The sequence below is a fragment of the Acyrthosiphon pisum genome, chromosome A1, assembly GCF_005508785.2.
Source record: "Acyrthosiphon pisum isolate AL4f chromosome A1, pea_aphid_22Mar2018_4r6ur, whole genome shotgun sequence".
Classification (NCBI taxonomy): domain Eukaryota; kingdom Metazoa; phylum Arthropoda; class Insecta; order Hemiptera; family Aphididae; genus Acyrthosiphon; species Acyrthosiphon pisum.
In genome coordinates this window covers 45,818,545-45,836,926 of record NC_042494.1, presented here as the reverse complement: position 1 = coordinate 45,836,926, position 18,382 = coordinate 45,818,545, and the positions used below count along the sequence as shown (strand labels likewise).

At 29.5% G+C, this 18,382-nt stretch overlaps 2 protein-coding genes across 2 annotated transcripts; both read right to left on the bottom strand.

The window, feature by feature from the left end:
* Positions 1-3,069: 3,069 nt before the first annotated feature.
* On the bottom strand, positions 3,070-6,645 carry LOC107883484. The gene is made up of 5 exons (XM_029487153.1): positions 6,300-6,645; positions 5,492-5,670; positions 5,164-5,381; positions 3,737-4,011; positions 3,070-3,670 (listed from the first exon to the last, which is right to left on the bottom strand). The coding sequence occupies exons 1-4, from the start codon at positions 6,561-6,563 to the stop codon at positions 3,758-3,760; spliced, it is 915 nt and encodes a 304-aa protein (XP_029343013.1). The 5' UTR covers positions 6,564-6,645; the 3' UTR covers positions 3,070-3,670; positions 3,737-3,757.
* A 917-nt stretch (positions 6,646-7,562) lies between these two features.
* Positions 7,563-12,862, bottom strand: LOC115033721. Its single transcript, XM_029487152.1, has 3 exons — positions 11,077-12,862; positions 10,251-10,401; positions 7,563-8,481 (listed from the first exon to the last, which is right to left on the bottom strand). The coding sequence occupies exons 1-3, from the start codon at positions 11,259-11,261 to the stop codon at positions 8,359-8,361; spliced, it is 459 nt and encodes a 152-aa protein (XP_029343012.1). The 5' UTR covers positions 11,262-12,862; the 3' UTR covers positions 7,563-8,358.
* Between the last annotated feature and the right edge of the window lie 5,520 nt (positions 12,863-18,382).

Sequence of the window (18,382 nt, the reverse complement as noted above, 5' to 3'; positions counted from 1 at the left end):
ACTAAGTATGTAATTGAAAAAATACGAAAAAGGACTATAAAAATATCAATATAATTAGAACTATTGAACGTGAGTCGAATAAAAGCTGGCAATAACTTACAAAAGAAGTAAAACTAAACGTACTAACTATAAATAACATTGTATATTTCAAACGCCAAAATACTTTTGCGCTCTCGGACCCTCCAATTGACCTAAATCCAACCCTAGAACAACCTACAGCTTATTTTTTACATATACAACAGTTTGTAATATTTAGGTATATAAATATGGTATACCTACGTTGTATACATATATGTACGTGGATAATAAAGTAAGTAGGTATAGGTAGGTGGGTACTGGGTAGGTATATGTTGTTAATACAGTATTTTTGACAACATAATTATTATTTTTATTGACCTCGTTCAATTACAAAAAAAAAAACCCTTTAGTATTCAAAAAAACTTTGCAATGTTTGTTGACTTTATATCTTATTATGATAAATCAATAGAATATGTTTTTTCATGTACTATAATATGACTTGATAAAAAGTTCCCAAATCATGTGATTAGGTACCATTAAAAATTTTAATAATTACAGTTGATCATCCATCTTCCTAGTAAATTCCTAGTAAATTTCTTTGTTACATTATATTCAGGATTATTTTTAATGAGGATGTCATCATCTCTATATCATCATAATATTTTATCATCAAGTGTAGGTACATAATATATTATGTTTGTGTATATACCAAAGAGGAATCATGTACACAATTAAAGTTCTGCTCTGAATATTATTCCACGCATAATAAAAAATGTATAGTAGAATAATTTATAATTCATATGATTCGAGAATATCTTTATTCGTATATATATATATATATATATATAATTCTTCTGTGCGTGTGTGCGGCGTGCACCTATTTGAACTCCTCCTATACTGATGGACTGAATTTTATGACATTTTTCGTGTATATTGTAGTGGGTCCCTGGGTGGTTTAGATTTACAATTACACCAGGTAGATACAACCAGGATATAGAGGTGCTCAAACAGGGATTTTGAGATTTACGATAGAAATTATTGTTCATAAATGGTTGATATTGGTTACAGGAGAAATAATTAGTAGAAATTAGTATTTGTTTGTATATAAATAGTTACCAATAATTACTCGGGCAGATGAGGTAAAATCATGCATAAAATTGTCTCGTTCATGGTTTCGAATATATATTTTTTTTGTTATTAAAATAGTTTTTATTCAATTTCTTACAAAGTAAAACAATAAAAACAATTGATAGAATAATTAAAAATTAAAATATAAATAAAATTACAGATTAGACAGAATGTAGGGGCCTCCCAGTGGAGGTACTACGACAAGATACAATTAGTTGAGCTAGCATCCTATATCACCTATGTATTATATAAATTTGTGACTGCGCTACGACCGTGTGCATTTGCGTTTGCGAATTATAAATCAAAAATTAACTGTTGAAATGTGCATTGTGTATAGTAGTTTTAAGTACAGACAACAGAGAGTAATGGTAAACGGGGATGTATATTGGTGATGTACGGTAAGACAATGTACATCAACTATTCAAATTAATGTCGAAATATCCAACATTTTGACGGAAAATTAAAATATATTTCATCATCACAATATTGTAGAAAATCAGGATATTTCAGTTCATAATAATTGTAAACTAAAGGTGACTCTGAATGTATTACTCGTCGTGAACTGATGGCAGTTGAAAATACAGAACTATTACACGATTGTCTAGTACCTATGAGAAAATCCATGTATAGAGAACGTCGGAAAATTATTCCTGCAGCACCTACTTCATTAAACAAACTCATATAACAATTAAAAATCAATAGTTTAAGTACAAATTGTAATATGAAACATTTTGCCAAGTAGATGAAGAGTCAAACATTGTCATTTTCACGACCAAGAGTAATTTAGAATATTTAGTCAATGACAGTTATACCATTTTAGGCGATAGTACATTTTATGTTTGTCCCGCTCATTTTAAACAACTTTATACAATTCATGTTCTACATGATTTATGTACGTTAAAGTAGTATATTGTCTGTTGCCATCCAAAACAACTGATATTTATGTCAGAATTTTGCATTTAATAAAAAAATTATGACGTATTAAATAATTAAAATCTCAAAATATACTTATAGATTTTAAATATTATCTGATCATCATAATCGCGTTTTGCGTATTTTTATAAATGCAAGAATTAAATGTTGCCGGTTAAGGGCAAGCCTGATGCAGATAAATTGGAAAATTGGGATCAAAATTGAATACAACAAAAATTAATTAGAAATCTCAAATTGTTTTAAGTATTTCTTTGGATTGGCTTTTTTACCTTCTACTGAAATCTCTGATGCGTTTTATAAACTATTTCCTATTGGCCCTGACAATTTTAAGACATCAGAGTTTTCTTATTATATTTTAAATTGTATTGAAAATTACATCAGATATCCACTGCACCTCTGGGTTGAACCTCCTTCAAACGAACCAAGAACTATCAATGGTCCAGAACCATATCACTGTCATTTGAAAGATCAATTTTATGACCCACACCCATCTATTTAATAGTACCTATTTAAAATTGTATCGAAGTGCTTAAGCAACACTAGGCAGAAGTTAACTAAAAAATACAATTAAATGGACGAAAAACCACAAAACGTAGCTCTAAAGTCAACTCCAATATAAAAGCATGGAACTTGTAGATAGATACATAGAAAACAAATTTCCAAATTGGACTATTTAAAAACTGTGGACTTCTCATTTCAAATTTAATATTAAAGTACTATTATTATAATATTAGGTATAATACTTATTATTTTTTAAGAATAATAATATGTAATTTAAATTTAAATGTTTTTAATTAATTTTATAATAATTTCTTAAAAGCTTAATATTAATAACTATATGATTTTAATAAAATACACTTTTTATTTGTTAAATTTTTTTGCGCATATGGAATATTTATTTTTGTACTTTTGGGTTGCGTCTGGGTCATATTTTGTGATTATGAGCTACAACTGACTTCTTTATCCACCAGCGGGATATGATGATCAGCACCATCCAGGACCAGATTAACGAGTTTTCCTTTAAACACAAAATATAGTGTCGCTGAAATGCAATAAACTAATCTATCCGCAATTTCACCACTACTTTCAAGACACTGTAGGCATCTAAAACGCCTAAAACCATAAATGTACTTAGTATAAGTTTCTTAGACTAAGGGTGGGCAACTCCACCAGTCCACCAGGAGTGATATTTACGATTATAATATCTATCACAAGACATATTATTATATATAATATATGGACAACTTCGATGTTTATATATTATTTCAACATCTTTATTTTTATCGTTATAACAGAAAGCCTTCTTTTGGCAGTTTGATGAAAAAATAAACATATAAGGTGCGGTCACGCACAGGGCTGCACAATGCAGCATAGCAGTATGTCGAGCAGACCCTACGTGATCGCCAAGGACATGTTTTTCATTGACCCATTTTCACCCACGACTTTCAAGTGGATACCCGTAAATCGTCGTGATGAATGACCTGCAGGGTATGTCAACCAGACCATACGTGATCCTCGAGGATGAGTGTTTAGTCCTTCTGGGCTTGTCCGGCATTCACGTTCTGTTCGCTTTTAAGGCTATCATGTCGATCTGTCATATTATTAAACAGTTTACTTAAATATCGTCTAGGACATTAGGTATATGAATAATTATTACCATCAGTATTTATATCCGTTCTCAGTCACCGTCGTGAATTATACGCAACACGAGCGCGGACGTACCGCACACGAACACCAACAAGCCCAGAAGCACCAAGCACACGTCCTTGAAAATCACGTATCGTCTGGTGGATATTCCATGGAGGGCATACGTCACGCACATCTCCACAATGTATGGGTATATCATCATATTGCAAGCGTTACCAAGGTATCCTATGAGGGCCACCATCGCTTGGAATCCGCTGGTGGCCGGTGACGCTACTGCAATGGTGACTGCGGAAAAATCAATGCCCGTCTTGTTAGTATAATATAATATGTCGTATATAGAGTATTACATAATATAAAAAAATTCATATGCTAGACTATGGAAAATCCATTTAGGTAAAATTAATGTAGAATACATAAGCCTAAGCATATAAAGAACGGAATAGAATCAAGTTATATGGTGGTTCACGAATAAGCTTATTACCCAAATAATAACGACTAGTCGTTTATTTTTTCTAAATTAACTTTTGAACTTTATAAGTACCTACACATTGTTTTTATATAAAATAAACTATTGCTTTTCCACATCTTAATGATTTTAATAAAAATTTCGTATTATAGTGGTAGGTACCTACCTAATACCTATGTTAGTGTATACGGCCGGTGTTCCACCTCCGTTTAATTAAAAAACGATTCTCTTATAATAACAAGGAAATCATAAATTTGGTTAAATGTCTACCTTGTTTAGTTATTATAATTAATATGAGAAATTTAATTTATTACTTTTTATTCATTACTAACCCTTTTCCGCCCACACAACAAATACCCACGTCAAAAATAAATCGTTTTTTTTTGCAGAGAATCGTTGGTATTTTATATAATTTTTTTCTAATCCTAGGTATATTGAAACACTACAATATGATTTTTAGGGAAAATTAAGTGATTATGTCTATCGATTTATTATAATACACGATCTTCTTGAGAGAACCCTGTAATAACTAATATTACATAATAATATTATGTGTAGGTCTGGCTAATGATCAACACTTATTGACAAAGGTGATTACGGTATTTTTGGCGATCGTGTTTTTCTGAGCGACATTTAAGTAAACTATATAATACTGTGACATATTGTCAAAGTACCGCGTTTAGACATTTTGACATTTTGCTCCCCGGTGCAAAAAAAATTTGGCGCCCTGTTGTACATCGGTTGTTTTAATATTGCAAACAGTATAATACATTGATATTATTTTATTTTATTATACATATAATACTGTTAGTGAAATAATTTAAATTCTAAAAGTTTTAATAATTATTCTCACAAGGGAATACATTTCCGAACAAAAAATTTTGGAGACCCAAAATACTGGCACCCGGGGCAGTTGTAGCCAGTTCCCCCACCCCTAAATTTGGTCCTGCGTATTGACTTGATGGTCTTACCAAAAAACGAACAAAACGTGAATAATATCTTCGTAAATGCCGTCAATCCCGCAAACATGGCCGGCGAGTATTTGACGGTAGACGGTGGATTGCCCATTTTATTATCACTTTTATCCACCTTGATGGACGACACCCACAATAATGTGGACTCGACATTCAGTTCACGGTAAAATATCGTAACATTTATGGCGACGCATGTTTTGACGATATTCCGGCACCTATATGTACACGAATAAATATATTGTTATACCTAGTCATTGCCAAATAAATTATCATAATAATTATATCAATTTTATCAACTATATATTATAGCATTTATTTATGTTACCTGATAGCTGGCATGAACTTCAATATTGGAATTCCAAATATTGGGACATTTTGTTGGTCCAAATACCCACATAGGCCGATTGCAATGTACATATTTGTAATTATGACCATCGACATGTTCAACAGTTTTGGCCAGGCGAAATCATTCTTTCTAATCGACCGGTCTCCGATTTTAAACACCTAAACCAATTTGAATACCACGCCACAAATTAAATATAAGCATAAACATTCGGGGGAATTTCTTTTAAAATTAATAATTAATAATTAATAAATATATAATAAAAAAATGTTATCTATATGTATAATATAATAATGATTAGTAAAAATGATAATATTATGTATTATAGTAGGTATATCATTCATTTTATTTATATACTTATTTAAAAAAAAAAATGTATTTTTCAAGAAAATATTATTTTGAGTTTTTAATTTTAATATGTTTAAAAACGATAATTATAATTACGAACAGTTATTTTTACGCGTAAAGGTATGTAAAAAACAGTCGATTACATCAAACGAATAAATCGTGAAAATAAAATACAGAGTATACCGAGAAAATACCAATAGAAAAAGAAATTAATTTCTAATACGTTTTTAATAAATAATAAGTGTTGCGATAACCAAAAAGCTTTTAAAATAATTACTATTTTTGACTGAAATCATGATGCTTTACCTTATTATACATGTATTACCAACATGACTTCTAAGAAATGCATACGGAAAACTCGACTGATTCATAAAAGTTTCAATACGTGATAATAAATATAAATAATGAGTAAAATTTTTGCTAATATAATATTAATATTTACCTGAACTATAGGTATGAAAGTGAACAAAAGTATTCCGAAATATTGGAAAACGTCTGTCACATTTCCACAGATGAGCGTCTGGCAGCCGATGTTCATATCCGACGTGAATATATTGTAGAATAATAAGCTCAGTAAACCAGTACAAGCGATATTGATGAGGAAATTCAACGGTGTCAAATAATTGCCGTTTGGCAATAACAGAAACAACAGACACACGACGTTGAAGCTCAGAGTAACATTAAAATAATTCACCGAAAATCCCATCTCGGTGAGAAACTGCAGGAGTAGACAACATAAGAGCGGTTAAATTTGGTTTTTCGTAACAAAGTATAATATGTATATTATGACGTATATTATATCATACAGAGTGTATAACAGAAAGACTTGACGAACGAAATTACTTTTTTCTGATTTGATTTTTTTGTTTTTAAAAATTATAATCATTTTAAAATTCAAAATCGCTAATTTGTAAATTTAATTTTTTAACACATTTTGATGGTAAAAATGTTAATTGAAGTCAAGTGGTTTATTTTTTACAGTTTTTAAAAATATTAATATTATTTTGGAGCAAATTAATTTGAAACGTAATAATAATAATAATATTAATTGATTACCAACAACAATACAGTATTACATACAATGGATACTGGATAACATAGTAAATAAAACTAGTGTTGGTTACCTCCTCCAAGCCGTAAATGTGAGTAGATGTGAGTTTTCATAACTTTTATCGAAATATTCTTGTTTAGGAATTTCCTGACATAAGTTGCATATTTCTTAAATTATTTATCAATTTAACATCCAAAAAATTATCATAATTTGTAATCAACAAATTTTTTTTTTGAATTCTTTCTGTTACATCTTATTATATGTTACCGTAAATTATGATTTTCAGACATTAAATAAAAATGGCTAGTCTAGTTGATTGTTTTTTATAGATATTGATATTGTACTGGATGTGTGAATGTAGTGAATGCCTAACACTAAGACAGACAGTTTCATATGATAAGCATTTAAATAAAAAATTAAATTATGTTCCTGATTGATCAGTCGTTATATTGATTATTATTGACTATGACCAAGGTGGCCAAAATTAATAGGACTGTAATAAATAATTAGATACCTTTAGCAAAAAATAATTTACGTTACATTATAATTTACAGATAATTAACTATGTACTAGAAAATATGTATTAAGTAGGTACCTACTACAATTTCAGAACGATTTATATAATTATGATTATATTCAAATATATTTCGGCATCATTTTTTAATAATTAAATTGATATGTAATTTTAAGTGCAAAAAGCCGCTTAGCTGAACGATAAAAGCCTATATACATATTTAGTTAGATTTTAATTTTATTTTGCAGTGGTAATGTTGGAATCCTTGAGATCTCATAACACTATAATATTGTCTCTAACAGTAAATGGACCTAAACCTTAAGTTTCTAAAACCTAATAGTCAAGACTTGATACTCTATATCAGGTTACTAACTTTGTGTGCATGACAATCGGAAATGACAAGATGACAAGCCAGAATGTATCAATGCGTACAACGTTGTCCAACTTATCAAGTCAACGTTTTAAAATATATATATGTTACCTGCAATAGATAATTACTAACGTACCCAAGCATTATATTATTATCATTTGACTAGCCGTTAGTTAATAATGTCTGAATTTATGACACTTACGGTAACGATATAAACACATATTACATAGTGTTACGTATAGGTACCTCGTAAATTGTCAACGACACGAATTTCATGTACAGACAACTCTTTCCAAAATTCAACGTCAGGTTCGTGGCGATAAACGTAAACCTTTCAGTGTATAAACAAATAACGTTTAACAGGTATGAACAATACTGGACCGTTTGAAAAATCCTATCTATATAATATAATATTAATATATTATATAATAATAATATTTATATGCGTCTCGTTCGTTGTCGTGGTGTGACATTTTACATATATAATATTTATGCTACAAACTGTTATAATCAACGCATACATCCCTTTCAGCGTGTGAATAATACAAATATCATTATTATATTGTCTACCTTAAAAACGTTGAAAACCATCTGCAGATCGGGCCACATGCCAAGCTGTACTCGATCAAGTTCTGATACGGCACTGTCGGAACTCTGTGCATTAGACATAGTTTATATCTAAAACGGCACTATAAAACGCATTTCAAATCAGATACATTAACTTTCGACAGAAGATCTATCATCCCTTACAAGCTCTACCTAATTCTTATGGCATTATTCGGCTTCTTGAGAAAACCGTCGGAACAATTCGATCTGTGACGATTTATAATCGAAACAGATATGTATATTATATATGACGGTTATGTATGTGTAATATAAATGCCTACAAACATTGGAGATGATCGTTTAAAAAAAAAGTGGGCAAGTGGATGTCATTCTGCTGTACAGTAGGTTACAAGTAGATCAATGTATAAAGGATTGTATTAAACTTTAATTCAATGATATAATAGCATTGTATAAGAAAAAAGATTCTGAATGGAGACGGGATATTTTTATTATTTATTATATCCTGTAAGTTGAATTTATATTATAATAGGTATTATTAGATTCTGAGCGGAGCGAGGAAGTTATTGGTTTTACAATGGTGTTTATTTTTATTATTTTTTTTTTATATCCTGTATACAAAATTTCTACCGGAAGAAGTGCTTCGATTTCAACATAATATAATATCTTATCTTTTAGCAGCAAATTGGATTAATATTTTACTTTAGAGAGGTCATTTTTCGAATAGTTATTAAATGTCACGGGAAAAACCACCGAAAAATTACGAAAAACGCTGAAAATGGGATTTTAATTTCTAACGCTTTGTTTATCACCATAGAAACTAATAAACAATTATAATATTATTATAATATTAATTCAACTCACATGATAAAATAAATAATAACAATATAAAATATCCAGACTGACAAACCGTCTCCGCTCAGAATCGTTTTTCTTATACAATAATATTATATCATTGGATTCAAGTCTGATACAATCCATTATATAATGACTATGACTCACTTGTAACCTACTGTACCTACAGCAGAGCGACATCCACTTACCTGCTTTTTTTGATTCGTTTCTATGGTGATAAGCAAAGCGTTAGAAATTGAAATCCCATTTTTAGCGGTTTTTCGTAATTTGTCGGTGGTTTTTCCTGTCGCATTAAATAACTATTGAAAAAAATGACCTTTCTAAAGTACCATCTTGATCCAATTTGCTAAAAGATAAGGTACTATATTATGTTGAAATCGAAGCACTCCTTCTGGTAGATATTTTGTATACAGGATATATAAAAAAAAAATTAAACACCATTGTAAAAACACTAGAAATGAATGAAAATCTTTCCACTCGTTTAATAAGTATGCGAGTAATAGATTTATTTTCTAACTATAAAATCGCATCTTTAGTTCGATATTTTAAGGCAGTTTTAATGAAAAACGATGTTATGACATTATTATAATAGTGAGTAGTTATAATGTAAGTACATAACCGTATGTACCTATATATTCCTATACTTAGCAAGCATTCGATTAAAATAAATGTATTTGACTTATGCATAACCATATTATCGAGTAGGTACTAATACAGTAACAGTTTAAAAAGGCCAGTATAAGATCAACGAGCTTATAGTTTATTCTGCCCTTTTATGAAGCATATGCGAGTGATTGCCGAGTGTGTATTCTACACGATACCTTTGAATTATTACCTGGTTAGTTGGATTATTCGACTACTAAACTTAAATAAAAATAATCGGTTTATCTCCGCCGTTTCACCATACACACACACACACACACACACACACTCGCACACTAACAAATACACATCGCATGTCATCACACAATAACTACATTTTGTACTTTATAAATGCAGCTTTCTACAGTGGTTCTAGTGAAAACATTTGTGTACTCACCAAGGTAGTGAAGGAGTGGGTAAACATCAATCCACCGATAAAGCACAACGCCAAGGCGGTGATCACGCCCACCTGCTTAAACGCATATGGTAGGCACAAGAACCCGAGCCCAACAGAACGGCTAACGAAATATGTGAACGACGAATAGTACCTGCGGAAAATGTGTATTATTATACATATTTTGAAAAAATAATACCAATAACGCCAGCCGAAAAGTTGAGAAGGTAAAAAATGTATATATAATTATACTTATATACAATACATTGATATATGCGTAAAACACTGCAATGCAAGTATTTAGTACCCAAGGAAAGCAAGTAGTTTTTCAAAATTTGGGTCCAACGCGCCAATAGGCAAAGACAAAAATTAAAAAATATAAAAAACGTCTAACTTTATTAGGTATAACGTATAACAGTGAAGGATAATGCAGTACTCTGTATTTACCCTGACCTGAAAAATCGTTACAAGTAATAAGGCCGCAGGAACATGATGCATTTACACTTTTTTTAAAGTACCACGTCAAAACTTTAAGTTCCTAAGTTTAGCACACAAAGTTTGATTTTATAGAAAGTAAAGCTGTTGTAAGTCATTGTCATGCAAAATTCAGTGGAACAAATTTTCATTTTTTTGTTAAATAGGTATTTGGAAACGATTGTGCAGAGGGCCAAATCTTATGATTGACCGACAGTGCTTAAGACGTTATAGACATATTTAGACAGCACCATACCGTTTATTTTGTTGAAATTTAATAACATTTTATAACCACGGTATATTCACAATAATAATATGCACCGAGGTTATAAAACGATGTCACTTGGAGCCTTACGTGTCATCCGAAATCTGGCTTGGTGGATCGTAGTTGAGGAAATTCTGCATCATCGGGCTGGATGACTTTTTCAATGTGCACGACAACGGCGAAGTCTTGGATCTGCTGACCATACTCGACTCGGAGTCGACTAGACTCGATGTATCGTCGCAACTGCTGCTCGTATCCACGTCTCTTTCCGACATTTTCCGACCAACAGAGTATATTACAATATAATATTTATTATAGAAAATATGATTGAACGCATATAATGTACAGAAAATTATTAAGGTTTCAAACGTATTCGTAAATTTGTGAATTTTCTGATACCTTATGTAATGTGCTGAACGATAATAATATTGTAATATGCACTCGTGTCCTATAGAAACGAAACACCGTCGTCTCGACACCGGTCATATAGGGTTCTTGCACACAAGACATTTTGTGGCCAGCTACAATATTATAAGGTCCCGATAAAATTGCGTAAAATTGATTTCACGCAAAATTTATACGTCAAAATAATTAACGATGCACGGATTTATATTAATTAAAATCAAACTTTTTTTGAAGGCAAAATATTGTTCTATCAATAATTTACATTTTAACCAACGATCTATATCACGATTTGTAGTAGAATTTCTTAATTTATATTTGAAAATAATTACAACCTGCTTCGGAGTAAACAATTATACCTAAATATATTTAAATGATTATCTTGAAACATAATTTCACAACACTACTCTGCAATTATACCACTTGAAACAATATAATTTTCACTTCGTGCAGAGCTCAATAAAATATATAGGTATCGTTTAAACAGGGTAGTATCGTCATCAGATAAACATTCATTAATATTGAAATATTAAAATACAATTCATACTTTATTGAAAAAAAAAAATGTATTACCTATATTATTTTTAAACAAGGTTCTGGACTAAGAAATTAATGCGCTGAAATACTATAAATATACTTACACGAATGCAAAATATGGATATTTCCATTTGTACCAAAAATTCCGAAATATTATGCTAAATAAAGTCAATACAATTAATTAATAATTGGGTTTTTAAGTTTTTTCAAAAATTAACAAAACAAACATTTTCAGATACCAGATAATTTCAAACTACCAGGTACTAGGACTAAGCATTCTGTATGCCTATTGGCTATTATTATTGTGGATGAAGTTTTTTGTATTGTTTTTGTATTGTTTTTGTATTGTCTCAAAATACTATGCGTCCACGAGAAAAGGCAACAATGTAACAACGTCTAAATGGATTTTTAACAACCATGGCAGTTATCTAGGCCTCGTATTCTTATTGAAATTGTTCCAATTTTATTCAGAATCATAATTATATCTCTAAATTTTCGAAAAATATGAAAAATATTTCAAAAGCCTTTAAACATATCAGAAAACTTTGTTGTGGATATAATTAAGGCCTGCGTAATTATTCATAATTTATTTTGTCAGAATTTGAGATAAAAATACATTGTCAAACAAAGATTTCATAAATAAAATACGAATTGAATATTAGACAACAGTCCATCATGGCTGGGAAAGACCAGTGATAAATTAATATTTCATGCGCCCAACTTTAAGTGTAATTTAATTATATATTTGCTGTCCTAACGGGCGTATATCGATTCCGCCGATTTTGTATCGATTCCGCCGGAAATTGTTTCCGCCGGCTACTGTTTATAATAACTACATATTCAACTATCAAAAATAGTGCTTTTAACAATAAAAAACAAAGTATTAAAACTTTATCAAATGATTTGAACGATAATAAAACTTCTAGGTTCACTTATTTAAAACATGTGTCCAAATATTATCAAAAGTAGTTTGATTTATACCTACATTTTTATTTTATACTAACATACCTACTATTATTATAATTTTATTCAATTTAGACATGTGACCAAATATTATGATCAAAAATATTTACATTTATGCATTTTTATTTTATACCAACATAGAATTTATTATATAATTTTATACAATTTAGATTATACATAATATTAATTAGAAAAAAAGACTAACATTTATACATTTTTATTTTTTTATTTTTTTTATACAATTTAGGGCCGTATTGCTTAAGCAATATTTATGACTCAAATAACATTCATATACTAGACTTTGGCTTAAGAAAAGAAAAATTAATACTTAAATTAAGGTTGTTTGAGACCTGCCTATTAAGTTATTATCACAAATTTTAATTTTTTAAATTATTAAATATGAACAAAAGTATTATAAGCAGTAGCCGGTGGAATCAAAATGTATATATTATAATCAGTAGCCGGTGGAATCAATATGCAGATTTTATAAACAGTAGCCGGCGGAACCAATATAAACCTTTTTCCTAAACAGGTAGTTTCGGCGGAATCAATAATTCCCCGTCCTAACTTGCAAAATAAAAATATTTAAAATTTCTTTAATATAGTTATATAACTTATATTATTAATTATAAATTATTATATTATTATAGATAATAAATTTAACACAATTTGAAATTATTTAAATTATTACCTTTTTCATAAGAATCGATTATAGAGGAGTCGATGAATAATTCATTTTACAATGTTTTTAAAATTATTTTTGTGTTACTCATCATGTTTTAAAGCAAAAAAAAAACAAATGTATCTACTTACTTTTCAAAATAAATGGATAAAACTAAAAAAAAATTGGCATTATTTTAAGCAGCACAAGTTTTTGACAAAATTGATTGTTTTTTTTTTTTATGTAGCTAGGTAACTAATTCAAAAATAAATAACTGTAAATAACCTGATATTTTCATTAATTAATGGCCAAAAAGTTAAATTATAGGTATAAGCTTCCTTAAAAACGGCTCATACACCAAATTAAAAATTAGCTAAACTGCATACCTACTATGCAATTTTTTTTTACTTTTATAGTCATTTAAAGGTCAAATAACGACACATTTTGATGTTAAACAAAAAATAATAATTTTAGTAATTTTGTTGTTACCATTTGAAAAATATTAATCAAAGAAACTTGAAACTACTCACCCATACAACGTACCTATACTATATTATTTTCTATATACAATTAAATGTTAAACTTATTAAACGTATATAAATTCACTATACGGTGCCCCGTTGTGTGTATATAATATATATACTAGGTAGCAAATAAACCCTCATTGTCTCGTCTCCAAAACAATGTGTCATTTAATCATAATATACCATAATACCATAATTCATTTTAACGCTTGAAAAAATTTTATAATCCATATGACGATACCTCAATCGTTTGATTAATTCAATAAAAAAAAGAGGTTCTTTTCGGGTTTATTAAAGTTTCCGCCACATTGTTGCATTCAAAATTGTATTTGAATAAAAATAAAAAATAAATCGTACGTAACTACGTGTTACATATCAATGCATAATGCATATTATTATGTTATAAATTATTCCCTTTTTTTTTCATATGCCTGTACGTGAAATAAAACACAATGCTTAGGTACCTGCCCGCTCAAACAAAAATATATAAATAATAATTATAAAATTTTAAATAATCAATACAAGAACTTTATTAACAAGTTATCGGTAATAAATCAAAGTTTTGTGATAAGTGGAAAACAGGCGCATATATCCATATTTTATATAATTCATATTACTCTCAAGATAACATATAAATGTTATATTTTGATTTTTGCCCGGCAAACATATTTTGGCAAAACCGCAGCAACTATACATTTGAATATTTCACAGTAGGTATAGGTACCATGTTTTTTTCCTTAATATTGCGTATGGATAACAATAAAATAAACGAACCAATGAATACATAATATTGATAATTGACGTTTTAGACTCTGAGTGGGTCGAAGAATGTATTGGCTTGCATGGGTTTCGTGAGCGGTGAATATTCAATATTTACCGAATTACAGGAAAAAGCACAAGATGAAGGGTTCGGTTGATAGTCAAGTTTTCGTGTATGGTTCGTGTGCCAAGTGTTTGTGAAAAACGTTCATGCTAAAAAGCAAGAAAAATAACAGAGAGAGGATTTTTTTTATTAAATTCTTTTGTTGTCTCGACCACTCTTATCTCAATTTATTTTTGTATGTATAAAACCTACGTAATTTCAATACATCAATATTTGGCTTCCGTGCACACTATTCACTGTTAAACGATTCATGTTCGTTTTACATAGTATAATATGAAGTAGAAAACCAATTACTCGTTGATATTAATTATAATGCATAATAATTGAACCATTATTTTATACGAAGAAATTCGTGTACGGTTTCATCCATTAACAACAAATCTATCACACGATATGGTAAGTATTTTAATCTGAAAAATAAATAGTAGGTACTTTGCTTACGTAGGTATCCTCCTTCGCCCTTAAAAAAAACGAATAGTATAAAACTTTAATATAAAATTTTAATAAAATTAAGTGTTAAGAATAATAACAAACTGTCCCATGGTTTATACAAAATTAAAATATTTACAAAGATCTCTAAATTAAAAAATAAAAATTCAAGACCATATATACCTAAGTACCCCGGCTGAAAGTTTTCACTGTTAAAATCAACAGGTTCACTTTACTTAAGTCTAAATATTCTAATTTGTCCGCAGACGCGATAATCCACACGATGTTATTAGTTAATTTTCTTATATTAACCATAATATCTGTCTTAATTATTTATATGAGTATATTTTAATATTAAATAGTTACTTAAATTTTGTATCATACATCATTGCTTTATTTATATTTTTGTTATATCCATAAAGTTAATTAGCGACGTCCCATTTTATATTTACTAAAAATTGATTGCGTTTAAGTAAAATGTTCGCCACTTGAATAATGTATAATATAATATTTTTGTTATACTTTTAATTTTAATAAAATTATCGATAAATATAGTACCTAATTGATATTTATCAAGCGAACAATTGAATTCAGCTTTAGACTGCAGAATAAAATGTATACGAATTTAATCAGACGACAAATGTTCAACCCATAAATTGCGAAGAAACATGCATACTGCGCATAATAGGTATGTCAACTGTGAATATTGTGATACAATATATTATGTGTACAAAGATAAGTACTGTAATCAAGACTTTCGTGATGAATAGGAATCGGAAATATTATTATATATAACTTGCACCTGTTTTAATATTATACAGATATCGTTATAGTTTAATTGCAGCTTTAAATGTGAATGGTAAATATTTGGTCTGTATTATAGCCAGTGTGCTGCCTACAATTTATTGCAATAGTGTGCTTTATAATCCATATATTTGGCGATCACACGATATGACAACTGTGAATTTTATATAAAAATTAATTCGTAAGTATGATGTGAGTGAGGTGCAGCGATAACGTGGCTCGCGGAAATAACCACGTCCTATAATAATCGGTTTTATTTTTAAAAAAAAAAAACGCAATATTATACAATATTATAGTAGTTATAATTTACTATCGATAATAATATAATTCGTCAATTGCGTTTAATAATATATTATAGTTTATGTACTAAACGTCACACGTCACAAACTGCAGTTAAAAGTTGTAGTAGCATTGTGTTTTCCGCGTTTACAATGGCCGCACACTGTCTTCAGACACCCGGTAAACAATAGTAGGTACGTAAATATAAAAATTACACCTATATATTATTATACCAGAAGTTTGCATATTATAACTACTGTATTCTGTATAGTATTATAGACTATAGAGCACAGAAATTACAGTGTACTCGAGGTGGTATGTAACACAAACAAACCTATCTAAGCTTTTAGATTATGTGCGAGAAATCTAAACTGTATAAACTCGTTATTACAACAATATTAAATTGTAATCAAATTAAAAGAGCAACTTAAATTTATGTATATTTATTTTCAAATTCAATTCTAATCGAGATTAACACACATATCATTATGTGACGTGCATGCAATCTAAATCTAATTATCTCTATGTACGTTATATAATATTATATTCCATTTTATTTTTAAATCATCACAAATCACAATAAATAGTATACACTGTTGTGTGACTATTATCTCGGCAAATAGGATACCTATAATAAAATACAATTCTGTCAAACCTTAAGTTTTATAACAGTATCGCACATAGTGAATAATATTGCAATAGTGTGGCGTACATGAAACCGTCATCGTTTTTATTTCAACCGCCGTCGTTCGAACAGCACAGCTGCAGATTTATCAAGATCACTTTTTCCAAGTGTAGCCTATGGGCAGGTGCCACTAGTGGCACAACAAGAGTTTATTTTTAGAGAGAGTTATATAATAGTGTACAAACTATATCTTTATAAGGAAAAACTGTATACCGTTCCATAGTGGCTTTTTTCAAATATAAAAAAAAATATAATATAATAATATCTAATACCACGAAAATGGTTTTTGGATTTTAGACAATAATACTATGTTGCCCTTATACCCTGAAGCAACAATTATTGTATTAGTATGTTTCTGACCGTATGATTTACAACTAATGTGTATAAAGTAAATTTATTATTTCTATAAAAATATTTTTTTTTTACTTTAAAAAAATGACCGCGTAATAGGTATTAGCTATTTTTGAAATATACGTATAATTTTAAAATTATCATCTTTGGCCTTTAGTCATTTAAAAATTATGATATAATCACGTTCACATATTATTATTTAGTTTCTTTCGTCTTCTAAGTACGTGACATACAATATAACGAAACTAAACGTGAAATTCTGAACGTAAATATTTACAATGTTTACTCACTTGAAAAGACGGAGACGTGTTGATGCAGATGTTGCGTCCATCATAATGTTAATCTTTTTTAAATTATTAATAACTCATACTCATGGATGTTGGTATCATGCGGATACATTTATATACACATCATCGTAGCATATCAAAATTTATATAAATCGGAGTTATATATTATATACCTACACAGATATATTACTATACAAATATCATTCGTCAGAACCTACATCATACACCATTAAATTTATTTCGAAAATTGATTATCTGAATATAAAAAAAATTGTTCAAGGTTTAGCTTCTTCCAAAATTGTGCCACAGCTTTACAACAACCTTGGTCACAACTCACAACTTACCAAGACCGAATGTACACGGAAAATGTTGTATATACAATTCTAACGACTTATACAGTAATAATAATACATCATTTTTCGGTTGTCACTGACCTGATGCGACTACGACGGGACGATTTTATCTCGTGCGGGGAAAACGGTTCAGGCGAGCTACAAGACTGTGCGATTTGTAAAGGAAGACTATTGATTAATCTGCAAAACAATATGGCACGGATGTCCGCAGTTGTATTTGCGGACGATTTAGACGTAA

What these genes read in the sequence shown, in the direction of transcription:
- LOC107883484 (XM_029487153.1), bottom strand. Translation starts at nt 6,563, where the DNA reads ATGGGATTTTCGGTGAATTATTTTAATGTTACTCTGAGCTTCAACGTC. An exon ending in CTTTCATACCTATAGTTCAG is followed by an intron (nt 5,671 to 6,299) that starts GTAAATATTAAT and finishes AAATTGGTTTAG; the next exon opens with GTGTTTAAAATCGGAGACCG. An exon ending in CACGTTTTGTTCGTTTTTTG is followed by an intron (nt 4,012 to 5,163) that starts GTAAGACCATCA and finishes ATTTTTCCGCAG; the next exon opens with TCACCATTGCAGTAGCGTCA.
- LOC115033721 (XM_029487152.1), bottom strand. Translation starts at nt 11,261, where the DNA reads ATGTCGGAAAGAGACGTGGATACGAGCAGCAGTTGCGACGATACATCG. An exon ending in AGCCAGATTTCGGATGACAC is followed by an intron (nt 10,402 to 11,076) that starts GTAAGGCTCCAA and finishes CATTTTCCGCAG; the next exon opens with GTACTATTCGTCGTTCACAT. An exon ending in CCCACTCCTTCACTACCTTG is followed by an intron (nt 8,482 to 10,250) that starts GTGAGTACACAA and finishes TGCGTTTTATAG; the next exon opens with TGCCGTTTTAGATATAAACT.